Source organism: Hyposmocoma kahamanoa, unplaced genomic scaffold, assembly GCF_003589595.1.
Source record: "Hyposmocoma kahamanoa isolate Upper Pololo Valley unplaced genomic scaffold, ASM358959v1 224, whole genome shotgun sequence".
In the NCBI taxonomy this organism is placed as follows: Eukaryota; Metazoa; Arthropoda; class Insecta; order Lepidoptera; family Cosmopterigidae; genus Hyposmocoma; species Hyposmocoma kahamanoa.
Window position 1 is genome coordinate 2,738,379 of NW_020653743.1, and position 27,883 is coordinate 2,766,261.

Here is a 27,883-nt window from a genome sequence, read left to right on the forward strand (position 1 = left end):
CATGTCAATTAAATACGATTTTTTTTATATGAGACATAAAAGAAATCGTTTATTTAAAAAAGTGCAGTTTCACAATAGATAAATTATTTCGTTGAGGATCAAATAATAAATATTATCCCTTTGTTTTTTATTACCAAACTTTACCATTTTTACCATTTTATAGAATTACTTACTGCTGACTGATGAACTTGGTTTTCTGGATGAAGTAACGGCTGACCTTTCATGTGCTATAAAGCTGGAATTTCCTGAATTCGTGTTTAACGCCTTCTGTAAATTTGACATTAAGTACATTATTATTGCATATGTAAGTGAGCATTTTTTTGTTGCCGTCTAGTTGTAGTAAAGTCAGTTTGCTCTATTATATTTTAACTTTTTTTAATAATACCAAGTGACGGTACGAACAAATCATGCACCTGGTGGTAAGCGACACGTTGGTCCATGAACCGTCTGACGGAACATTTAGGCGCCGGCTAAAAGACCGTTTTTGAAAAATCCTTTATATTCTGTAAATGAATTTATGGACTTAAAATTGTAACGATATTGAGTATTTTCTATTTTTATTCTAATTTTTACCGCATTGACATACTCTTGTACAATTGTTATCAACTTATGACGACCCTTGATGGAGAATGATATTTGATATGTAATTTAATGACAACAATATTATATAATGAATTGTTAATTTTCTAATTATTGTGTATTTTTCTTATAATTTTCTTATTTTGTCTGACGATCTCAATATAATTTCTTATACTTTGAAATGTAGTGCAATTTATACTGTAATGTTATAATTGAGAAATAAATGAATCTGAATCATGACAGTCGTAGTGTTACTCAGAGCTTTAAATCGCAAAGATCTGAGGGGCTCTGCCACTGCGCCCGTCACCTTGAGACATAAGTTGACAAGTCCCATGGGCCTGTAATTTCGCCAGCACCCTTACCGTTCAAAACCGGAACACAATAATGCTGACATTACTGCTTGGCGGCAGAAAAAGTTAAGGTGGCAGTACTTCCTGGACGAACTCTTTCACAAGGAGCTCTCATGCTACGAAAAAAAGGTTCTCAAAGTAGACCTCCCTCTAGTGGGCGCTGAAGAGTCCTAGGGGGGCCTCGGAAACAATAGGGCATTGATGCTGTCCAGGAGGTGCTACCGCATTTGAAAAAATAAACCTGAATTATCTATATAAACTACACACAATTTTTTGCTTGTGATTTTTTGTGTTAAGTTAATTTATAAAATACATATTTTCAATTATTATTGTCTAAATGGCTGGTGAGCCAAAGAGCTTGAGGACATCATATCAGCCGGAAGACGTCCACTGCTGAACATATGCCTCTCTCAAAGATTTCCATACTAGCCGATCAGACGCGATGTATACCCATTACCCGCCGCCCTTACCAGGTCATCCATACATCTAATAGGAGGCCGTCCCACTGAACGCCTACTGGTTCGTGGTCTTCATTCGAGAACCTTTCTGCCCCAACGGCCGTCAATTCTACGAGCCATGTGCTCTGCCCACTGCCACTTCAAAGTCGGTGACTTTCGTTCTTCTACAGATCTCCACTTTTCTGACTCGATCACGTAGAGAAATGCCGAGCATTGCCCTTTTATGAGTTACTTATGGTCTAGACAGACTAAACTTTCCAACATAATAGAAACTCCAATGAAATGTATTCTATAAAATATAATAATATTGATACCTTGCAGCATTCCTCGAAAGCAGCACCAGCCAACAATTGATCAGCGCTGCTACCCCTTGTCGTGTATTGACACGACTCCACAAGGCCGGTAGAACTCGTCGATGTTCCTCGAAGACATTCATCACAGCAGTTCTGTAGACATATTATTCATTCATTAGTTTAATTACATGGAAGAAACTTTACTGTTTTGTCTCCTTGTGAAATGAGTTCATTCAGGGAAGTACTGCCACCATTTTTTTATGATACCAAGTGGTAAGCGACACGCCTATCCATAACAGTTACAGTGCCACTCAGGGCTTTAGATCGCAAAGATGTTAGGGGAACTATCACTGCGTTCGGCACCCTGAGACACAAGTTGACAAGACTGCGCCTGTAATATCACCAGCACTCATCAAAACTCTTTCACAAGGAGCTCTACTACTTACTATTCTCTAGAAGATATCGACCTTTAAAAGGCAGTCTAGACTAAGCGATATTCAATTTTATATGTGTGTGGAGCGGTTACCAGATATGCCAGATCATCTGCCAATATCCGAAGACGTCTGAGCAGGGTAAGCTTGATTTTATCTCAATTTGTATCTCAATTTGAGCACTTTTTTGTCGTTTAATTTCGTACCATTTTTCGATCAAATTGCTTTGTACTACGTGGTTTTTTTTATAATATCTAGTGATGGAACGAACCAGTCGTGCGTTTGGCAGTAACAGTTGCAGTGCCACTTAGAGCTTTTAATTGCAAAGAACTTAGGGGTACTGCCACTGTGCCCGTCATTATAAGTTGACAAGTCGTATGTGCCTGTAATTACACCAGCACCCTTAGCCATCAAAACCAGAACGCAGTAATGCTCACACTACAGCTTGGTGGCAGAAATAGAAGGTGGTAGTACTTCTCTGGATGAACACTTTCACAAAGAGCTCTACAGCTAACAATTTTTTTATAAATTTGCAAGTTTTCAAAATATAAGTAGATGTTGGGGTTAAAATGTTTTTTACAAAATGGTTCACAGGAGAGCTCTCTCTCTCTCTCTCTTAAATTATCTATGCATATAAAAATATTATCAACAGTCCATTTCTAGGGCAACGATTTCCTCAAAAGAAGTTACCCTGCTGGTATGCCAAAAACTGCTTAGACCACATACATACTTGACGTATGTGGTCTAAGCACACGGTTTGCTTTACAAATTAGTTTTAGCAAACTAAATGCTATCGTAAAAGATGTCAGCATCCTGGTCCTCAGCGATCAGACATTTTAGTAACATGTGATCACATTTCGCGGGCGCGTCAACACGGCAAGTATGTGCAAACAGTTGATATCGGCGTCGACCAAGCAGACACACTTGTTGCACAGTAACTCGTAACGGGGTGTAGTGTTGTCCATTTATAACCGGCTAAGAAATATGTAATGGAGTACAGTTCGAACTTTAAGTCTTATTTCATCCAAACACTTTACAATTCAAAGCACTTTACCGTCAACACCTACTCTCATTACAAAAATCTGTCTAATTTGTTGAAATTTTATTATTAATATAAGTTTTCATATCCCCATGTACTCTTCTTCGTAGCCTTTCTAAATATACCTTTTTTACTTCGATTTATTACACCAAAACATATTCACAATGATTATTTTAACTTATAGTTACACTTATATGTATATACAAATCCGCACATGCATTAACATATAGAATAGGTTACTTTAGATGCACTATTCACTCTTTATGACATTTATTATTTTAATGAACAATTAAGAAAGAAGAAAGAAAGAAACGTTTATTCAGCCAGCATCACACATTGCCAGTATACAAAGAGTTACAGTCACGAGCTGAAATGGAACCAAACTCAGCATATGTCACAGCTCAATTGCTGTAACGCTGGTTTGCAGTTCGAACCATTTTGAAGGATGAGATGGCACGATATTACTTAAAAAAGCAAACAAAAATTTACCGTTTATACTAAGAACATTGGAAAATTATTAACCATAAGATATTGCTACATAGTTAATTATTGACTATATGAAACACTGCAGCTATACCTTTTTTATAAATTTAGTTACCTACTAATTTACTAATCCACAACCAAATCACTCCTCCACTGCCAAATCAATATATAACAGTGAAAGAGTGACTAGTTTTAAATTTGATATCTAATTCTTTATTATGCTATAACATATAGAAAAGTATGCAGAAAGTTACATTTAAATATTATCCTTGCTTCATTTACATTTGTTTACATTGTACGAGTATGGAGTTAGATTCAGTTGTGTGGAAATAAATTTATTTTTAGCTTTTATTTAAATTTATTATTACCATCCTAGTCGTTTAAATAACTTCTAGATTTAGTACTTCTCGTTGGTTCTGAGTGAAAACCAGCGCCTTAGGAAACTTAGGCTATATGCTGAGTCAGCGCCATTGCACTGCTATGACAAAAATGTTTTATTTTTCCTTTTGTATTCAATCTGTATTTGTGTCATACTAGTGAATAAAGTGTTTATCTATCTATATATTTCCAAGGTGTCAAGACCGACCATTCCGTACACAAACAGGGAAGGAAAGAACAGCGGACAGTAACCAAACATAATTTTGCACAAGTATCGAACGAATTGTCATTGAGTTCTTTCAATCAGGTGACGGTATTTATACTCTTAAGGATTCCAGATTGCTACGCAGTATTCCAGCCTACTTCTTACAAAGGCATTGTAGAGCATAAGTGCCACCCCAATATCACGAAACTGTGAACCCTCGCATGGCAAAAACCAAGAGTTTTATTGGCTGCTTTGCAGACAGTCATAATGTAGTTTTTACCCTATAAGCCTATCGTGCGATTGTAAAATCATTTATATAGAAAAGGACATACAATGACGATTAGTGACAAATGTTCACAGTTCAAAGACGACAAGAATGTCAGACATGGCAGTTAGTGATATGATACGTCCGACACCAGCACACACAACACAGGTACCTAAAGTATAATCGCATTTAAATATAAAGCCATAAGCAAATAACATGTCAACTACATTCAAGGCTCATTATGTCGTCGAAAGAGGAAACTAAAATGAATGTTAATGCAATATAAGTTATTCTCGCGTAAATAATAGAGTTGACACAAGATAAGTGTATCTGAGAATTTTATCTCTGAGAGATAAGATTGAGATTCCTAATTACCTAGTTACAATGTTTGGTCACACAATGTTTCGTTACACCGTTACTGTGAGCTTATTTTTTATGTTCTATATATATATGTATGTGTAAGAGTGATGCAAACTTGTATGGATTGTCATACTGTATAGATCAGAATGTTGGACAATGAAAAGGAAGGATGAACGAACTGTACATGCAGCGGAAATGCGAATGTTGAGATGGATGTGTGGAGTGACGAGAAGGGATAAGATAAGGAATGAGTACATCAGGGGAAGTTTGACAGTGGCGCCAGTGACGGAAAAGATGAGGAGTAATAGGTTAGCGTGGTACGGACATGTCATTCGGAGGGAAGAATGTCATGTGACCAGAAGAGTGTAAGATATGAATGTGGAGGGATAAAAGGAACGCCAAAGAAAAGATGGATAAATAAATATTAGATAACATGACATACGTTGCTCTGATCCCAAAGTAAGTAGCTAAAGCACTTGTGTTGTGGAAATCGGAAACAACGACGGTACCACAAACACCCAAATCAGAGATAATATAGAAAAGTTAGTTTTCTACACTGACCCAGCCGGGGATCGAACACGGGACCTCAGAGATGCCGATACCGCGAAATCCGGTGTGCTAGCCACTCGACCACGGAGGCCGTCTGCATCTAATACCGATTGATTATGTGTAAAATGACATGGATAAGAAAGGTGTGAGTATGGAAGTGACGGCTGATAGGGGAGACGTACTAGCAGACGTCTATACAGCCACATCTGAAAGGCCTTCAGTTTTTAGCATAATGCTGGGGTCAAGATCCAACACTCCATACCAAACAGCAAGATATTGAAAACATAACAGCGGACCAAACGCATGCGGAGTTTCGAAGGCTTTACAGCCAACAAGGGTAGCGAAGCTGCTTAAGCTCAAACTAAAAAACATGTGCTACGTGTACGTCCTACACAAACTTAGTTTCTAATATAGATATAGCAACTCAAACTTACTGGAATTCAGTAAATGCAGTCTAAAATTTAACATGGAATGCCGTGGTGGTAAAATTAAAAATTGACCAGCTTGAGCCGATATTTTCAAAACACTAAAGCATTATTCTGTAGATTTTGAGAAACTGCGACCCCTAGTGTGGGATAAGTTAAGGAAGAAGAAGAAGAAGAGTAACGCAAACTTGTAGTTGTTCAAAGAAGTATTGTCACCGTACCTGTTATTAACACAACCCACATTATACGGTTTTTTATGATACCAAGTTACGGGAGTGGTATGTCGTGTTCCTGGTAGTTGGTACGCGACACGCCTGCCTATAACGTTGCAGTGCCACTCAAAGCTTTAAATCGCAAAATTCTGAGGGATACTGCCACTGAGCACGCCATCCTGACCAATGGCGTAGCGTCGAGGCAGAGAACAGATAAGCAATGAGAACGGACACTCTCCGCCCCTCCCTAGCTTTATATACCGCACCACGCCCCGCAAATTGACGGTCACATTGACTGAACGAGAACAAGGCTGTCGGCGACCCGTTTTCGCTCTAAGACGGCTTTGATATTTGAACATACTTTTCATTTTTTCATTACGAAATTTGTAGGTTAATAACATCATTTTACGTTACTGTTTATAATGGTCGTGAATTGTGCTATGTACGGCTGTTTATTAACATCTAAACGGGATAAAAGGAGGGTTTGTTTCGTTTTTTGAGAGATAAAACGAAGTAAGTAAAAAAACTTATGTCTGAGATTCATTCAGTTATTGTTTTTTTTATTGCAGATATATACTACAGATTTATTATATCAAATAATAAGACGCCATAACTTCGTGAGCTAGAGGATTCTCGAATTTTCAATTTGTATTGCCGATAAAATATTGCGTAGTGAATATACCTAATTATTATCTAGGTAATGATAAACCTATATAAATGAATAATATAAATGAACAACCTGTCCAAAATATAACATTTTAAGTGCTTTTAATTTTTTAAATAAATCTTCAATATTATTCCAGACAGTGAATTAATTAAAAAATTTAATATTATATCGATATACATACGTAATGAACATGTGTAATTATTAGGATTCTATAATTGAATTCTAGATAACAGATTGCCGCTCTGACCACATAACGTAATAATACGAGCAAGGGATCGGTAACCCTGCCACTTCACGCACACATTTGCGCGTATGCAGATAGTGCCTTGCTGTATGTAGTAGTAGTAAAATAATTTTCGACCGTTATATGGAGTGTCCGGGGTGTGGTGGGGGGTGCAGAGATAGCCCTAACTAATCCAAATTATTTTTTACTAATAATTAGAAAACAAATTTCAATACAGGTCTACGTTTGACTGAGTGAAGTACCTGCTCGTTGCGGTAGTTTTGACAGTTAACGTAACTTTTATATCGCGCCGCACACGGGATCATTCTGCCGTCCGCCAATATTTTAAAACAGAATTTTGTGCTCTATTCTTTGCTTATTTAAAAGGAATATTTGACCATTTGTCACTTAGCCGCGTTTTAATTAGTGGACGGCAGAATTTCAACAAAATTTTTCTGACGATATTTATAACAAATTGATTGAAAAAAGTGGCATATGGCTTATCTATTCATTTAAATTATCAATGAAATAGTTTTTTTTTGTATAACAACAATTGTTACAAACAGGGTTACCTATCAGAATTCCGAAATGACATTTGCCAGAAGTAACGTTTGCTCGAATTTTCATAACCTCGAAAGTAATGTTGAGAGGAAAATATTTTTTCTTTTAAACCAACCTTAACCTAACCTTTTTTTTTTACGTCAGGAAATCCTCATGGATACCCTCCGCCCGGGGAAGGCGAAGGGTTATGTCGGACTCCTACCGACTAAAACCTGACGGTGTTCCATCTTCTCACCATGTGCCGAAGGCACGGGGACGCTTACGCATTCTTCCGCGACTCCGGCGGTGATTGATCCGACTCGGCGTCGAACCCCATCTCGCTTTTCGGGGAGAGTTCTTGTCTCCCCGTCAACAATCTTGAGTCGCAGACGCGGAATACATACGCCGCCATCTCGGGTCCACCAGTAACGAGCGACGGACTCTCCTAAGTCTGCCGCTCATGGACCCATGTCACGGGGGCTTTCGCCTCCCGTTACCCGCCTATGTCGGCAGCTGGAGAGCCATAGCTCTCCTTCTGCGACCCACTCTCCGACGGCGGATCGGGTCAGGGGCTGAATCTTCCCTTTCCCTTTCCGCCGCCTCTTTCTTCACCATGACCTCCTCGCAGAATGCCTGGACTGCGTCCCACGACCTTTTGCTCTCAACCATTGAGCGAACTATGGTTGGGAGAGAAAGTTCGCTCTCCACGGCGGCGACAAGTTCACCGCGCTGCTTAACCCATGCAGGACACTCCTCCAGCGTGTGCTGGGCCGTCTCTTCGAGGCAGCTGTCACCCTTAACCTAACCTAACCGAACCCAATCGTGTCTTTGCGATAAACATCCAACATATCCTGAAAGAACAACGGTTTCGTTATAATTCGGTTTTCTAAATGAAAATTCGAACAAACGTTATTTCGGAAAAAAGAAATTTGAGTTTGTGATAGATTACCTTACAATTGTGAACCGATTTTGATGATTCTTTTATTGTTGGAAAGAAAGGATACCTCAGTATTCATCTCATTTAAATTTGAAGGAAATATTCCACCTCTCAAGGCGGCAAATGGTGAACCTGGTTTCGCGCACTTTCCAGTTACAATAAAATTTGGCAAATAGACGTAATTTCACGAACTTTTGAGGTTTTTTATAAAAAGGTTACAATTATTCAGATCTAAATCGTGTAGGTACTTATATTCGTATCTAAAGTGACCAACAATTCGGTCACTAGTCGGCGTGACCGTTGGTTTATCTAAGTAATTTTGCAAACTATGAGATGATCAGATGTCTTCAAGGTCTAGAGTAACTTCTATATCCTATTATTTGTTCTGTGCTAGTGACTGTACTCTTACCTTGACGGAATCACGTGTGGAATCGCAGCTTTTCCTTGAAGTTGCTATCTCGACCCCGTTGTCACAATCTCGTTTCTTTCTGAAAGTAAAAAAAAACATAAGATGATGACTGTGATTACCTACAAGAGCTAAACCGGTCATTATCATGAATTTTTGTCATCCAAATACCTACGCAAAAGTTGTATTATATATTTTTATTCCTCGTATTAATGTTATGTCCTTCACTATTTTTCATAAAAATAGTACTATTCTTCTTAATTTAAACTACATTTTCATAAATGTACTTTGACGCTATGTTTGTTCTAACTGCACGTTTCTGCAGGCCAAAGATTTTATTATTTTCGGCGATATTACCTCAAAGGAAAATGCCAGTCATCAAACTGTGATAGTAGCTGTAGTAAACTAATCCAGCGGTTTCGATGTCTGAAAGTTTCATAGCCTCAACTCGCACAGCATCAGCATGGTCCAAAGATCTAGTAAATACAATAGTTTAATACTTACTGGAAGTACTCCTTGCAACACTGGTCCATGGCAAAAATGCACAACGCAGCAAACTGCTTCGGCACATCAGGAGGGATGGAAGACGAGCAGTCTTCAGATGAGTGGTTGCGAGCGTAACTAGTGCCCTGGTTGCAGCAAAGCTGGCTCGTCTCTGCCAGGTCATCACCTAGGTAACCTGGGGACAGAAAAAAACATTTAGAAACAAACAAGTTCCAAATAACCTGAGAAAACTTTGCAGAAATATTTCTTATTATTTATTTATTATATATATAAAGTTACTCTTTCCGACTCAATCTCTGAGGGCAATATCCAGCATACCCAGACTAGAACCAACTTCGAAATGTTCGTTTCCTAAATTGGCCCAAATCCGGAGTCGAACCCAGAACCTAGTCACCAAGCGCCCATAGCACTAATCGCTGTGCCACCGAAGAGCATAAGCACATCCCGTAATCTAAGCCCGGCCTTGTCCGATCCTACCGTAAGGTGGCGTGCAGGGCTCGTACACAGTATACAGGTAATGTTGTATGAGCAGTAATAGATTAGCGTGGTACGGTTTAAAAAAACATTAATAGCTTCATGACCCATGTCATCCGTCTTGATAATACGAGCCAAATGCAGGGTGAAATCACACTTGCTTGAGCTTAACAGCACGCATTAGAACAATTTAATGTGACAGTCCATTTTAGGGTATAGTATCTTAAAGATCCAACAAGACAAGGCCATTCTTTTCTCGCGATCAAAGTCAAAAATTAAGTTTTCACCTCAAGACTAAAAGCCCAATGTAAGCCCTCGGAAAATATAGACACTCTTTAAACCTCGGGTATACATGGGTTCGTATCAAAGCGGTTACATTTACCTTACAAGCGATTTTAAGCAACGTTGCCGTCCACTAACGAAATCGCGGGTAAGTGACAAATGGTCGAATTACCGTTTTAAACAGCAAAAAATAGAGCACAAAATTCTCTTTGAACACAGTTAAAATTAGTTAACGTGTTAGACATATATTAATTTATTAAGATTGTTAAATATCACGATATTGTTTTTCTTTCGTTATTATTTGTGACGCGCTTTGTCTGTGCGTGTTTATTATTATTATTAATTTATTATCTAGGTACTTGGCACTCTTAAACCTAAAGGGTTTGTTTGAGTGTTGCTCTATTCATAGTATTTATACAAACATAATCTTAAAAATATAGATAAAATTTTATTTATACAATACAAATAAACGTACGCATAGACAAAGCGCGTCACAAATAATAACGAAAGAAAAACAATATCGTGACATTTAACAATCTTAATAAATTAATATAAATAACTATATAATATAATATTTGCATAATCATTAAAATTTAAACAGAAATGAAAACTAAAAAAAGAACGGTAGTTTTATAAAATAACTTACGAAGACGCCGTGTATGCTCTTAAAGTGCTTTTCCACCGGCGAGGAGAGCCGAGACGAGGCGAGTCGAGAATTGAATAATGAACACACAGTGCTGTTCAATTCGTCTAGCGATAAATACGCGGCTTCCTAAGTATTATGTCCCGCAAATTCTTATTATTAAATATGTTAATAATAAGAATTTGCGCGATATCGTACGAGTAATCGTGAATCGTGTTTCCGTTGCAGAGTTAATAAAGAGTCTATGTAGGCAATAATACGGTTCATGGTTACAACAACAAATATTTCAAATCTCGTCTCGTCCATCCTCGTCAATTCCGACCATTTCCACCGAAGATGCGCTAGGAGAGAATCGATATTTTGCCAAACAAGTTTTAAAAATTGTCTCGCCTCGTTTCGTCTCGCCTCGCCGGTGGAAACACGCCATTAGTCCCTCGATAAAAAATATACTATTTAATGTATGTAAGTTAATAGTTTTATTTTAAATAATTTTTCGATTAAGTGTTTCATTTTGTTCGTTTTTTTTATTATATTTATCGATATAGACACCTTTTCCTACATCATGATTTTGCTTGTAATGATGATCATTCTTCGATGAGTATAAAGATTTTTTTTAAGAATCTCGTCTGGGTTGTCGAAGTAGCGTAGTATCTGAGTAAAGTAATGTCGATGTAGTCGGAGCAGCGTGTCGAAGTTCAGTTTTGGAGTATATAAATGCACCAGCGTTTTCTCAGCGATGGGCGTTTGGCGTTGTGTATATTTTTCTCCAAAGCGTTTGTGTGGTGTGTGCATTCTACAGGAGATGTAGGTCAGTCGTTTAAGCCTGCCTGCAGGCGATCGGCAGAACAATTCCGATTAACTAGCCCGTCCGGTTGGCCATCGTTACTTCTTACTTAATGTTGTATTATTATTACACCATGTTTTTACCAAGTACCTATACTATTGTATTTGTCAATATCACTGGTTAGTAATCTCAAACGAATTAACAGTTTTTGAAATTGTTACGCATATGAAATGGAACTTTTTTCTAAGATCTGAATCGTGTATATTTGTTTTTTAACCGACTTCAAAAAAGGAGTTCAATATGGAGATTTTTTGTATGTATGTTACGCGATAACTCCGATTTGTAAACCCATTTCGGTCATTATTTTTTGTTGGAAAGAAGAAGAAGGTGCTTCAGTTTATGTACATTCATACACGGCAGTTTCGTCGATATAAAGTAAAGGAAGAGTCAGTAGTCGAAGATCTTTAAATTTTATCCATATTTTAAAGATCTTCGACTACTGAGTGTTCCTTCATTTTATATCTACGAAACTGCCGTGTACGTCCGAATGCACTCACACTTGTTCACACGAACTCTGAAGCGAAGACGATATGACCAATTTCGTTTGAAAGCCTGTAAACTACCTTCATGCAGAAAAGTATTTTTGTAATGGCGCCAAAAATTTATAACAATTTACCGGAAGCACTAAGGTCTGAGAAAAACCTTATACTATACTGTAAGTAAGCGACGCGCCTGTTCGTAACAGTTGTGCTTTAAATCACAAATATCTGAGTGGCACTGCCACTGCGGCCGTCACCGACAGCTGAAAAGTCCCATGTGCCTGTAGTTTCACCAACACACTTGCACACCGCATCCAATTCGAATCCGAGACTATACAAATCAAGAAAACTCGGTTCCACTTCGAATGTCGCTACTACACCTAGAGATAAAATGATCCCTGTGACATTTCGGACCATCACTTTTTGGATTCAAAACTGATATGAATCGAATGTAGTTCAAATCTGAAACACAGCAATTGGTCACATTACTGCTTGGCGGCAGAAATAGGTAAGGTGACAGTACTTCCCTGGATGAAGTTTTTCACAAGCAGCTCTACTGCTACTAACGTTTCGGGTCCTTTACAGGTCCCATGTCAACGGCTGACTGAGATGGTCATCAGTCATCACCAGTGATCGGAATTGAGGGAGGGAGGGTTGATCTACCTAAAGTATGAAAGTTTTCTTAATATGGACATACCCATGCTTCTAATTTTTTTTTTCACTGTTTATTTTCTAAACATTCCTAAATATATGTTATTTCATGTTCATGTTTTAAACGGCTAAAGTATTTCAATAATTTAAAAATAATAATGTAGTTGTATTCCTATAAACGCAACATCGAGTACTTATATAACCAGAAATAGAGACGAAATGTCATTTAATTTGTTTGAAAACCATTCTGCCATGTCACTACTGTGACAACTGCGCTCCGATTGGCTAGCCCGAGTTCGAAACAATTGAAGGGTGTCGTCAATTGTTTTACTACAAATCGACCAGTTAACTGGAGCTTTGATATAATTGACGAAAATTGCCAAATTACATATTTAATATTTAATTACCGATGAAATGTGATTCCGTGTGTTTTGTAATTAGATGTTTTGCTCTTTTTCCCACACCACCGAATAGAACAGCACGGCATTGTTAGAGAAATTATCTTTATTATAATAAATACAGAATATTTTTTGGAATATACGGAGACGTACACACAGGTCAATAGTTGGCCTGTCTATATTTCAGTGGAAACGGGAGTTGATATCTAAAGGAGCTGTATCGCTAATGTGTTACCAGGAATATATGGCCCTTATTTTGTCACGTTGTAACAATATTGTAGCGGACTATATCAATGGGTTAAAGGGTGGGTGCTAACAACGAGTGAGCAGGGTCAAGCAAATGTACTTAAAGTTAATTAATTTTTATTACAAAACACCACGTAGCTATCAAAGTAAAACAGCAACACAAAGTCAAGAAAAGGCGCCAAAAACAATTACGTTTAAATTTAGAATTTAAATATAAAACTAAAACTTAAAGAGACTATAAAATATTAACAAAACCGCTACCGCTGCGATTCGCTACAAATATTATTTTTAAGACAATAATTTGTAGGAAATGATTTTTTCCGGATTTAAATCGCGTGTATTTGTTTTTTCAAAATACTGTCAACCGTGACCCGAAACGTCGGTTTGTTTGAAAAAACATATACACGCGATTTAAATCCGGAAAAATAGTTTCATTTCCTACGTGTAACTATCGCGAAAACCAAAGAACTCGATACAATAATTTGTATCAAATACTTAATCAATAATAATTATAATTTGCCACCAATGTGCTCAAATTTTAATAAACAATTCTGCCCTGATGAGCCGAAAAGCGCTATCTCAGTCGGAGTAAGTTTTGAGAAAATCGACTTTTTGTCAATTGTAATTTCGCACCTTCAAAAATAAATCTTTTGAAGACGTTAAAATTTATACGTTTTTTTCACTAATAGATTCATTACCGCTATTTTGATTATAAAGAAATGTTTCAAAACTTCTTAGTGGTTTTCTGAAATGTTTTAAGTTAGATAGCGTCATTTCTATAATACCATTAGATGCATTGACTTACAATTATATGGACGTCGGGTCCGCGCTAAAAAGTGTCCGAACTTATAGGGCGTTAAAATCGTATACAGAGCGTCATTCACGCTTTAGTCTTCGTTTGTTCGACTGACAGCGAAGCAAGCAAAATTAGACAGTACTGCGATGACATTACAATTTAAATTCAACGTTTTAGCTTTTTTATATTCCTTTACATGTCACTACGTTTAAATAGGTTGACTTGGGACATTTTTTTCGTGGTTTTTGTATTAAACCCGTCGTCTATTTATATGTAAGTCAATGATTAGATGCAAAATTACTATAGCTATTGAATGATAAAAAAGAACTAAAAGGGCGTATCTCAGAGATAGCGTCTTTCGGCTTAGCAGGGCAGAACACGCATATTGAAATATAATCACTTCCGAATATCCACGTTATTCTTTAGTTTGACTAAATTAACTCCCTTAATTCCGACCACTGGTCATCACTCAGTCATCAACGAGTTATGTTTAATATTAATGCGAACCACCCTATTGTATTTCATAGGTAAGAAAATTACTCTTGAAATCCACACATTGATAAACTCTTCTACTCATTCATAAATCAGATTCCCTTGAGAACAATGATTAAGAAACTCCAGTTATTGCTCGTAAAAGAAAAATTGTTAAGAGTCATTTTATTCGGGGATTCAAAGTGAATAAAGCATTACAGCGAGAAATGTTACGATTTCAAGTATAATTTGCTGATCTCATCACAGTCGTCCTATTCCAGGCGAACTGCGCCATTTTCTTCTGCCGTTCATTCATTAAAAAAATAAAGAAATGAAACTAATGTTTTTGTTACTTAAAACAATGTTTTTGATTTACAATAGTCAGTTTTGTCTATTTCTATACAACAACTTTGCCACACAATACGTGGAACGCTGTCATCTCTGTTGTACAATGACATGAATAATGTACCCGGATTAAACATTCATGATTGTTATAGTTTAAATAAACACTTCAATTCTTAGAATTGGATGACCTGCGAAATATTTTGCTAAGGTTGCTTGTCTTTTGACGATCAATTATCGCCTGTTAGTAGCAGAGACGGGCTAGGGTTCAAATCTAATCAATCTGTCCGGGTTTTAACTCATTCATCAAGTTCATTTCCTAAATTGGTTCTACCGGGAATCGAACTAATGGAGTAGTTGCTCAAAAAAGAAGTCCTAATAAATAAAGGACATTGTTGAATTTTTGAGGATATTGTTATATCAGTTTCAAAAACACTTAAATTGTTCACTGCACTGCCCTTATGTTATAATATATATTATCATCATCTTCATCATCATATCAGCTAGAAGATGTCCACTGCTGAACATAGGCCTCGCCCAAAGATTTCCAGACTAGTTGATCGGACGCGGCGTGCATCCATCGGTCACTCGCCGCCCTTACCAGGTCATCCGTCCGTCTAGTAGGGAGTCGTCCTACTGAACGCCTTCCGGTTCGTGGTCTCCATTCGAGAACCTTTCTGCCCCAATGGCCGTCCACTGCCCACTGCCACTTCAACTTGTTAATCCTTTGAACTGCATAGGTGACTTTCGTTCTTCTACGGATCTCGTCATTTCTGATTCGATCACGTAGAGAAATGCCGAGCATTGGACTTTGAGCTTTTTTATGAGGCCAATAGTAAATGACCACGTCTCAGAGCCGTAGGTCATCGCTGGCAACACGCACTGCTCGAGGACTTTTGTCTTCAAAGACTGCGGTATTGAGAACGAGAAGACGTCCCGGAGCTTCCCGAAAAGTTGGATTCGGCTATTGACCTCTTTCTTGAAGTTGGCTCTGCGTAATTGGACGGTTTGTGCAAGGTAGACGTACTCGTCAACAACTTCGAGAGCAGAGGTTATGGGGATGGGTGCGACATGGACATTCGACATAAGTTTCGTCTTGTCCATGTTCATATATAATATAATATATGTATATAACATGATATTATATCTAAGCATGTTGACTCCTCGACGTGATTACGCTGCTGTTGCTGCTGCAGGCCGACCATTGCTCCACAACCACCCAGGCAATTATCTACGAACGGGAAGAACAAGAAACGAGAACTCATCTCTGGAGCTGTGTCAGTAACATCGAGACTAGTTAACCAGGACCGTTTCAAAAATGTGGAAAGGAAAAAAACCAACCTAAACCTTGGTGGCACCGCCCGAACTGGCCCTAATCATCTACGACGTTGTTGTACGTGTCACGGCTTCATTACTCCACAAAGTCAGCGGATATTGTGGAATATTCATTTGTGGTTAGAGAACCAACTCAACATCTATCAACCTATATAAAGGAGGAGTTTTGGCTAAAGGGTGTCTGTCATGTACCGACATTTCCAAGGTCGGTTACCGGACACCCACATTGCTTAACACGTCGTAGTCTAAACGTGTAAATAAATAAATAGTGGTTCGTTATACATATTATTACGTATGTTAGTTTATACGAACCCTATAACCCACCTATGGTGGGATCGGGCTCGAACTGCGGCGCGTGGTCGGGTTCAGACTACGAGATGTGCTTATGCTCTTCGGTGGCACAGCGGTTAGTGCTATGGGTGCTTGATGAGGAGGTTTCGGGTTTGATTCCCGATTTGGGTCAATTTGAGAAACGAATATTTCTAAATTGTTTCTGGTCTTAGTATTCTGGGTATTGCTTTCAGACTTATCGTCATTCTGGTATTCATAATACAGGAAATTTCCTAATTTGGACCAAAAGTTTGGCATTTTTCCTCCTAAATACTTCAATTTGGCATAGCTTCCAATAAAAAGAAATCTAATAGAGGGACGGTCGAGATACAACAATGCTATTATATATAACCATCTCATTTCCACTACATTGGGTATAAGTATTTGAACGATTGTGAGATCTTGTACTCGTGTGGAGGCGTGTGGAAGCTTCGAGCTTCGCCCTCCGCTGACCGTCGGCCTACGGCCTTGGCACTTGCGACTTTGTCTACAAAAATTAAAATACCTCTTTAATGGCAGCCGTATTTAAAATTGTAAAAACATGTATTGACTACAAATTATTATCAGACAATCCTAGAAATCTTTACGGCGGAAACAAAGTTTTTACTCCAAATTTATGATTGAAGCCATACCATTTTTAGTCGAATTAGAGGACCACTGCCAAAAAAGTTTATATGGCAGCCATATTGAAAAATGGCGACAAACAAATATTTACCCCAAATTATTATCAAACACCTATATTGCCATCCACAAACTAAAACGCGGCAAAATGACAAATGGTCAAAATATTCGTTTTAAATAACAAAACGAATGTTTGACCAAAGACAGAGCACAAAATTCTATTTTAAAAACAGTTAAAATTAGTTAACGTGTTTGGCTTATCGGAACTTACCCTAGCGATACAAAGCTGAAATATCATTAAAAAAATTCCGTATTCTAAAACTGGGTTAGAGTTCTATAAGATATCTCAAAAAATTATTTTGTCTAACCCACCCTCATACCGATTTTCAGTCGAATTAGAACAAATTTTCATTTGCCGCCAAAATACGCTTGTATGGCCATATTGAAATATATATGATAATATGTTCAGCTAATAGAAAACATTTCGAACTGCCTATTAAAAACTAATAAATACTTAAATCTAAACGGCAAAGATTAAATATTTAAATAAAGATGTTTAATATCATAAATCACAAGTTTCCTATGATAAGTAGCCTAAAAATTCAGGAGTTCGCAACCTTTTATGGCCGGTTAGTAACATTATACCAAATTAAAGAGCACGGCTGTAGTACGACGGACGTATGAGTTTGTTAATCACCACTAATAATTATATTTGACCGGTTAACCCGACGCCATTACAACTACGTTTGCTTTGCTTGCAAGTGACAAAATATAAGATGAAGAAAATACTTTGCATGAAGACAATGAGCCATATGCATTGACTTACAAATAAATGGACGACGGGTCTAATACAAAAACCACGAAAAAAATGTCCTAAATCAACCTATTTAAACGTAGTGACATGTAAAGGAATATGAAAAAGCTAAAACGTTGAATTTAAATTGTAATGTACATGTACATAAACAGTACTGTCTAATTTTGTTTGCTTTGCTGTCAGTCGAACAAACGAAGACTAAAGCATGAATGACGCTCTGTATACGATTTTAACGCCCTATAAGTTCGGACACTTTTTAGCGCGGACCCGACGTCCATATAATTGTAAGTCAATGAAAAATGGCGAAAAACTAATGAAGTTATGGGTCAGTGTAACCAGAGTATAAATAAATAAATTAAATAAAAAAAAAATGTTATATCCCATAAATTTAGAACATTACAGCAACAGAAACTAACATAAAATTAATTTAGATTTCTGTGCGTGTAGCAAACTATTGTTTAAAGTATTAGATATTGGCGTAGTGACATTGATAATGTATGATTAATTATACAATCCCTTTGTCCTGTCGTTCGTTTAAACTTACTATCACATTCTTGCTTACAATAGAAAGGCAACTTCTGATAAATTTACTCAGCGATGTTTGTTTATGATTTTGCAATAACATTTTGTGGGTCATGCAATTTGCATCTTCCATACGTTCACGTACGAGTTTGTCTTGATTATCAAGGTCTTCATAATAAGCCAAGGTTTACTTGTTTCCAGGACACGATGGGCTTGTGCAAAACATCGCTTATTGTGTTGTCATTGTTAAGGGGACAGTCTCATATCTTTCTACATAACGTTTGTTTATCGTGTCCCTCCCTATCAACCTCTTGGTTATGCGGGAGGGCATTATGACGCTTGCATTGCGACTATTTAAGTCAGGTCCCAACCCCGGATCAGCCTGCCTTAGGTAAGCCACTCCGGGTGCATGTACAGCACCCTCCCTATTTTCCAGATAGGTACCGGAGCCGTACTCATTTCGCCACTTGACGCCGAATGAACGACATCTCTCCAGTTCCCAAATTATGTTAAAGGGACAGTCTTTTTTTAGGATACTAAGTGACGGAATGAACAAATTGTGCGCCTGGTGCTAAGCGACACGTCGGTCCATATCAGTTGCAGTGCCACTCAGAGCTTTAAATCCCAAAGACCATGAGAGGCACTGCCACCGCGCACGTCAATCTGAGACATAAGTTAACAAGTCCCATGTGCCTGTAATTTCACCAGCACCCTTACCCTTCAAGACTGGAACCCAGTGATGCTCACATTACTTCCCTGGAAGAAATATTTCACGAGGAGTTCTACTGACACTAAACAGTCTCGCGACCGCTCTACATGCAAACGAAATGGTCACATATTGACTTTTTTTTAAATACACACCTGTCCACTCTCAGCTTTAAATCGCAAAGATCTGAAGGACTCTGCCTTGGCGCTTGACACCTTGAGATATAAGTAGACAAGTGATCGTGAAAATCTAAGTTTTCAATATTCGATAGGATGTTTTAGACAGTAATTAGTAGTAGGGCTTTGTGAAAGAGTTCCTCCAGGGAAATGCTGCCCTTTGCCACCTCCCCTATTTCTGCCAGCTAGCAATAACGTGAGCATTATTCCTTTGTTGAAAAGTAAAGGTGGTGATAAAATTACACCAAATATAAACGATCGACTGGCGCAGTACATAGCGGTGCCCCCCAAATCTTTGCGATTTAAAGCTGTGGGCGGTATTGCAGTTATGGATAGACGTGTCGCTTACCACCAGGCGCACGACTTGTTCATCCCGTCATCATATTATGGAACTTAAGATATATTACGCCACTTATGCTAAGGCGTTACAAAGTACAACAACAAGTATCAAGATGTGGGCGATTTTATTTTTCTTAAACAGTTAACTCTATCTTATATATTATACAATTAACTCTCCACTTAATAACTGTATTTGATGTAAATTCCTTAAATAAATATTTAGAAATAAACAACATGAATCAATGTCATTAGAACTAGAACGCTGGCAGCGATATGTAGAGGAAAACTTTTTATAAATGTGTCGCGACTGCATTATGACCTAAATGTATTATTTATTATATTTTACCTACTTTGAAAAGGCACGTAGTTTTAATGAAACTGAGGAAAATATGAGGATAACTGGCATGGCAACTAGCGTGTGTAAACACATAAAAGTCTTGCCAGTAAGTAGCAGATACAAATTAAGTACTACAGATGTACATGTAAAAGGTTTGCAAGTTTTTTTTAATGTAAAGTAGGAAGCAAACGTGCAACTGGCTTCTTGATGGGAGGTGGATCTGCTTAAGAACCCCATGTCATGGCGCAAAGGAAATACTTAAGAAGGGAGACCATTCCATGTCTTACAGATTCGAGGCAGGAATGAACGTGATGCTCATGTGGTCTTACATGATAGACGTCAATGATATGTGGATAGGCTCTACTCCTTTGGCGGGAGGTGCGATGGTGGAAACGAGACGGTATTTACTTATTTCTTTCCTTAACAATAGTGATTGTAATTAAATTTTTATTGAATTGATATTCAATTATTTTTCGTAAAATTACTTAGAAAAAATTTCTTCGATTTGGCCGGATTCAAACCGACGTCTCTTACCAAACCGTGCCAGATGCTATGCCAAGTAAGCCACGGAACGAATCAACGGACCTCACGAATTTTTCTATGTGCTTGTTGTCGGATCTTTGTATTTGGTTTTTCATCGCCTTTTTAGCCGTAGCGCCATCTATGAGAAATCTATGAAAGTATTTCGTCACTCAGTTAGATACCTACAGCTACCAGCCGTGGCTACAGATTTCGCTATTAACTGCAATGAAATTTTTATTGAACTGATATTCAATTATTTTTTTGTGAAATTATTTTATTTCCTTATAATTATTAATACAAAATCTAACACTTAGAAAAAATTCCTTCGATCCAGCCGGATTCCAACCGACGACGTCTCTTAGCAAACCGTGGCAGACACTATACCAACTTAGCCACTGATGCAACAGCGGACCTCACGAATTTTTCTATATGCTTGTTGTCGAATCTTTCAACTGGTTTTTCAACGACTTTTCTGGCACGGTTTGTGTTAATAATTATAACAATAGTGATTGTGTCGGGAGAAATATATAATTTAAAAAACTTAAATACAAATAAGAAATCAAACATAATACACAATATAAACAAGTCATTAATGTAAAAAATATTATTAGAATAATAATAATGAACAAATACAAATGTATTTATATTTGAGTGAGTGAAGAAAAACTTTCATAGATTTCTCACAGATGGCGCTAAGGCAAAAAGTTGTTAAAAAAAACATCTGCAACAAATATATAGGGAAATTCGAATGAATTTCGGAATTTCGAAAACGGAACGTTCGTTCCTTTGCTTAGTTGAGAGAGCGTCGGCTTGGTATGCTGAAGACGCTGGTTCGAATCCAGCCGGATCTAATGAATTATTCTCATTGTTAAATTTTTTATAATACTAAGTGACGGGATGAATAAATCGCGTGACTGGTGGCAAGCGACACGCCTGTCCCCAACAATTGCAGTGCCACTCAGATTTTTAAATCACAAAGATCTGAGGGGCATTGCCACTGCGCCCGACACCCTGAGTCATAAGTTGACAAGTCCCATGTGCCTGTAATTTCACCAGCACCCTTACCCTTCGAATCCGGAACGCAGTAATGTTCCAATTACTGCTTGGTGGCAGAAATAGGTAAGGTGGAATATGACGATCATTGCATCAATAAGAATAAATAGAAATTAGATTTCCACGGAACATTTGGATCGTTACAACGCTGTTAAATTCATTTTAGAATAAATCGTTTTTCAAATTTAACTCTATTAAAATTTAGCATAAATATTATATTCGACAAATATATCCTATTTTTAAATAATAATTGAAAAAAAAACACTAAAACCATGATTTACCACAGACAAACTTGGTTAAATCTATAGCAGCTTACGTTGCATTTTCGAATGATGTCAGAGACGCAGAGAGGGAGGTAGAATACCAAAACCGGCGACTGCGGCGGCAGAGCTCTTCAGCCAGCTCAGAACGTCTTCAGAGCTAGTCCACGCTCGGCTTGGTTATGTGGTGGGACTCCCAGGCGGTAAGTACCCTCTACATACCCACTAAAACCTAGCGGTTAACCCCGCCACCATAGAGAGACGCCCCAGGATTCGCTTGTGGATAAAACTGAGACGTTTCGGGGGATTGCTCAGCGTGGCCCGGGGTGTAAGGGCACCCTCAGACTTGGTGATAATGGTCCGCCGTCTTGGAAGCGCGTAAACGACGGGATCATCCGCTCTGAGCCGCTCCGTGGCCTACTTCTGCGAAATTACGCTCTCGCTAAAAGAGACCATTGCCTCCTAGCGCCTCTCGCTGACGAGCATTGTATCGTCAGCATTGCGTCCATGATAGTTGACAGCGAGAAATCTCCTCCCATTAAGTTAACAAGGATGAGTGTTTATTTGGAAGGCATGTCGACCAAGGCAAGAAACATATTAAAAAAGGTAATAACTATAATGTAATACTTGTATCAATAAACCAACCTTAACTAGCCTTACATCTTTGATCAGACTTATACGGTGGAAATACTTAATAGCAGTAGACTCTTTGTGAACGAGTTCATCCAGGGTAGTACTGCCATCTCACCTATTTATGCCGCCAAGCAGTAATGTAATCATTACTGCGTTCAGGGGGCCTACCATAACCTTTCCAAAAACAATCTTATTTCAATGTAAGCATACCATTATACCATTAATTAGTGGGAACTAGAGCCCTATCGCTTACAAGGGGTATCCAGTTGAATAAAACTAGTGAACTGTATTACACTTATTGTATTAAAGAAAAAGTAGGTACTCGCGCACAATTCGTTCCGCCGTCGTTCCGAGTCGCAGTGCCCAAAGCGCGCGCGGCGAGAAATCGCGAATTCCGTCATTCGCGTGACCCCCCAACACCCCCGCGTGCTCCTTGCAGGCCCGGGGGTGGATTTATTTAGCCCGCGTTTGACCGATGGTACAACCAATAATATTACTCATATTCGTACCATGACAAACCTATCAACCAAGTAATGTATTATTGCTAAAGTGACTGAAAAATGTAATGCTTTCCCAATATTTTCTATTGCTTACTAAATATGGGAAAGAAATAACGCTATATCAACTGTATAATGCCATCTCTTTATTTTTTGATGTTCCGAATCGTCCTATCGTAGTACAATGTTAAAATACTTAATATTATTTATATTCAGAGAATTTTAACTGCCAAAAAAAGAAAAATAGGTATGTAATAATGAAATCTATTAAAATTACGTTGTTTTCATTGACTTGCAAATAAATGGACGACGGGTCTAATACAAAAACCACGAAAAAAATGTCCCAAGTCACCTATTTAAACGTAGTGACATGTAAAGGAATATGAAAAAGCTAAAACGTTGAATTTAAATTGTAATGTCATCGCAGTACTGTCTAATTTTGCATGCTTCGCTGTCAGTCGAACAACGAAGACTAAAGCGTGAATGACGCTCTGTATACGACTTTAACGCCCTATAAGTTCGGACACTTTTTAGCGCGGACCCGACGCCCATATAATTGCAAGTCAATGGTTGTTTTGAATTATTTTTCCGCATTTTCATGACTGTCACGTTGTGTCAACTGTTAGTTTCGCCAAGGAGCATATGGATAGCGCTGTCATAATTTCATGAAATAAACATGGCGTATTTTATTTAACGAGAAATAATTTCGTATGTGCTATTAAATAAAAAATAAACAAAATATTGAAGAGATATACGTAAATAAATAATTTCAACTTAACTTTTAATCATTACAAATTAAAACAATAAAACTGAAAATAACATTGTTTCCGTTGCATCCGTGTTAAGATTGCTAAATTTGACATAAGAGCAATATTACTTTAATGTCAAAGTCGCGTCATAGTACGAACTGAGTGAATGAATAGTCACAAAAGTGCCAATAAAACGTCATAGTTTTAACATTATAATAAGCTTACTTTAAGCGCGTTATGGTACGAAAAAAACGAGAGCGACGAAAATTCTAAGAATAATGCAAGTATACAAGTCCACCATCCCGGTTATATAAAAGATCTCACACCAAACAACTGAAGACCTACTATAGCGTCAAGACGCAGTTGCGAGAAAACTCGCGAATGTTCCAGGACCTTGCGATGCGCCTTCTCGCGCAGCGAAGCGAATTTGACACTTCCATTCCATAACGTTTCGCGGCAATGTAAACTGAGCCTTAGGGTGTTGGTGAAATTACAGACACATACAGACTTATCGACTTATTATCCAGGGTAACAGGCGTAGCAGGTCTCACAGATCTTTGCAATTTTTAAGCTCTAACTTTCAGTGCAACTGTAATGGATAGGCGCACTACTTAATCACGTCACCTAGTGTAATTAAAAATAACTTAGCCCCTGGAGGCCATTAGTGACGCTCCTTGCTAAGAAGCTTTCATTTTGTGTCGTTGAAGCGTCCGGTAACCAGAAAGCTGGTAGTTACCACTGCCAAAGAACAAGTTTAGCTACCTAAAGAGGAAACGATGCCAGGTTCCTATTCATGATGCCCCAGGGCTTGGCCCTCGGTAAAGTTTTCTATCTGTATTTAGATAAGCTAACGGTAGATTTTTTTTTTTTCTTTATTGGTGTACCATTCCCTCTATTTATAAAATAGATAGATAGATAAAAACTTTATTCACTTCCATGACAGCTTATAGGATCCACTGAAACTAACACGATAATTATAATTATATTGAACCACTTAAAAGTAACAATTTTTTATAACAAAAGGAACGTATTAATTAAATTTTTATTGAATTGATATTCAATTATTTTTTTGTGAAATTACTCCACTAGTTTGTTATAATTATTAATACAAAGATCGAACATTCTTAAAAAAAACACTCAGAAAAAATTCCTTCGATCCGGTCGGATTCGAACGAAAAAAACGTCTTCTTGCATACCGTGCCAGACGCTATACCAACTAAGCCACGGAACGAACCAACGGACCTCACGAATTTTTCTATGTGCTTGCGTCGTGTCTTTGTACTTGGTCTTTCAACGACTTTTTAGTCGTAGCGCCATCTATGAGAAATCTATGACAGAAAAGGAACGTATATTACACATATAACTTATTAAAATAAATAGTTTTGCAAGTCATGGCAGAGAAACGTCGCTTTGTCAGAACCGTATCTAAAAAGACGTTGGCTCTCTCTCTCTCTCTCTGTGTGTGTGTTATGCCTATGAATTTGTTGATGGAGGCATATGACATTAGTTAAACGTGGTAAAAATCTAATTTGACTTTGTATTTATTCATATACAAAGATCGTCAAAGATACAAAGACTTTAGTAACAGTAGAGCTTACGAAAGAATTTGTCCAGTGAAGTACAGCTACCTTTCCAAATTCTCCCACCGAAATCTAATTACAGTTGACGTTTAACCGTTTCACTGTAATCTAATTTTGAAACGTAATCTTGTTAAACCTTATTGTACAAAGGCTGTCACATTTCGTTAAATCATTTTACGTTACTTTAGAAAAATAAACATGATGTTTAGAACCCTTTGAAATTAGCCGCTTGTAGTAAGGATGCCGCAGACGTCTGCATATTTTTAAATATCTGCATCCGCATCCGACATCTGCATAAGTCGATGCAATCGATTGTAATTCCATTGACACATCACTGAGATCATATAATATTGCAATTATGATAATAGTTAATCATTCTTTGGAACCCACTTCCCATTACTGTACAAGATAGTAAATCCTTAGCTATCTTTAAAATGCGAGTTACGGAGCATTATTTATCCTCTATTCCATCCATTTTATAGATATTATGATATGAAATATGTATTTATGTAAGTATTTATAATAGTTTTAATAATTTAATGTCATTGATATCGTTTTTCTTTTACATAATTTTTGTTATGTTGTGCACGTAAATTCGTTATTATAATTATTGTAACCTGTATTTTGGTCTGCAGGAAGAAATTTCTGTTAGAAATAAGCAGTAACTTTTATTTGTCCTTGTTACTGTGTTTTAGTTTTTTTCCTGGACGATATATGATCAAATAAATAACTTCTTGAAAATAAAACTAGATAAATCTGAAATTTTAACGTTAAAAGCTCCCATACATTTTGTTCGATTCCCAGGCCGGTATAAATATTTGTATGGCCTACATTTATTTCTCTCGTGAGTTTGGGTGTAATTTGTGGTTGTCTATGTGTGAGTCCACGGCACCCGCGATATAGGGTTTCCCTAGTGCGGGGCTATGTTGAGTGCGTTATTATTATAATATGAAATTCGTAAAGAAACTTTATTTTCGAACAACTGCTTTAAATACAATGTTTTGTACTTACTTAAAAGTAAACATCACTTTGTTATCACTCAATTAAAAGATAATCTTATTGTTTTACTTATAGTAGTTTTGTTATCTGTAAATTTATTGTTACCCCTTAAGTAGGTCAACTAAAGCCTCTTTACGTCTAAGGGTCGTATTCTAGAACTCTACTCAATGCTCAAGTCAGGATTGCACTGGAAACAAAAGCACTGGAAATACGACCCTAATGGAAGGGACTTGAGTATGATTTCCAGTGCTTTAAATCATACTCAAATCCTGACTTGAGCATTGAGTAGAGTTCTAGAATACGACCCTAGGAGTCTCACCCTCAAATGGCTTTGGTTGATTCAATTAAAATTAAATGAATTACTTTGGAAAAAAAATTTAGTAAAATTAAGGATATGATCTGATTTCTATACAGTGTAAAAACACGATTCCTATAAATGTTTACCATAGAAAAAAAACACAAACGTACCTCGAATTTTTTCAAGAAAACCACTCTATTCAATACGTACTTTACACATACCAATGTTTTTTTTTATATCAACTGAAGTATACAGAACATTATACGATGTGCATTTTTCAAGTGGCCTTATGTTCGGTTGTAAAAAAATTAATTCTGAAAGAAAGCCAGTGTCCCTGTCGCTCGACCCAAGCAAAATCGTATTTGAACATTTGAAATTGTGCTGATCAGTTTAAGCGTTTTTGATATCTCTTATATTTATAGTCCCACTGCTGGGCCTTCTCTCACAACGAGAGGACTTTGGCTTTATTTAGTTCCCACAGGGAACTTCACACATGTCATTAAATTACTTAACAGATGTGCACAAGTTGCTGACGATGTCATTCTTCACCGAAAAGCTCATGATCCTCAAATTAAAAATATGCTCAGAACTCAGAGATACAAGCCCGTATTCGAAAACACGACTCTCTGGTTTAGAAGTGGTAGGTCAAATCATCAGTTCATCACAACTGTATTTACTGTTTAATGCCATGTAAATATGTTTAAAATAATAATGGTAACTTTATTAGGAAAGAGGCATAAAAGGGTACGAAAGTATGCCTATCTCTCAAACTGGGTGCCTGTGTACTACGGTTAGCTAAAAATGAAAAAAAAAAATGCTCTTTTTTAAACCTCTTTATTATTAATAATTAAATTAATTTTTGTGCTTATTAGAGGTGTGTAATTTTACATAAGAAATATAAGAAGTGACTGTAAACGCAATGTTCTTTTTATAATTGTATTATTTTAAGGATTTTAATTAATATTGTCATCATTGGACTTACCGAGAACACCTCGTCCTAAACACGCAAAGATGCACAAAACTATCAACATTGTCACTTACAAACAAACAAAAACAAAAAATCACTTGTCCATTTAAACACAAAAAGCACGATTTCGCTAAGAGAGTCCTATTAAACAAAGGATGACTTTTAATTCAAGAATGATCCATGAATCCTTATTTCGAACATCGCGGTGCGCGGGA

General features: G+C 37.4%; 2 protein-coding genes across 2 annotated transcripts in view; both read right to left on the bottom strand.

Annotated features, from left to right (window-relative positions):
• Positions 1-147, bottom strand: part of LOC113228256 (fibrillin-2-like) — a 40,992-nt gene extending 40,845 nt beyond the window's left edge. The window contains exon 1 of the mRNA XM_026461522.1: positions 135-147. Coding sequence (XP_026317307.1) covers positions 135-147 — 13 coding nt within the window. The remainder of the gene's footprint in view (positions 1-134) is intronic.
• Positions 148-165: 18 nt separating this feature from the next.
• Positions 166-27,883, bottom strand: LOC113228257. Its single transcript, XM_026461523.1, has 5 exons — positions 27,684-27,883; positions 9,305-9,479; positions 8,804-8,882; positions 1,702-1,833; positions 166-267 (listed from the first exon to the last, which is right to left on the bottom strand). Exons 1-5 carry the CDS (start codon positions 27,730-27,732, stop codon positions 166-168), a joined length of 537 nt encoding a protein of 178 aa, XP_026317308.1. The 5' UTR covers positions 27,733-27,883.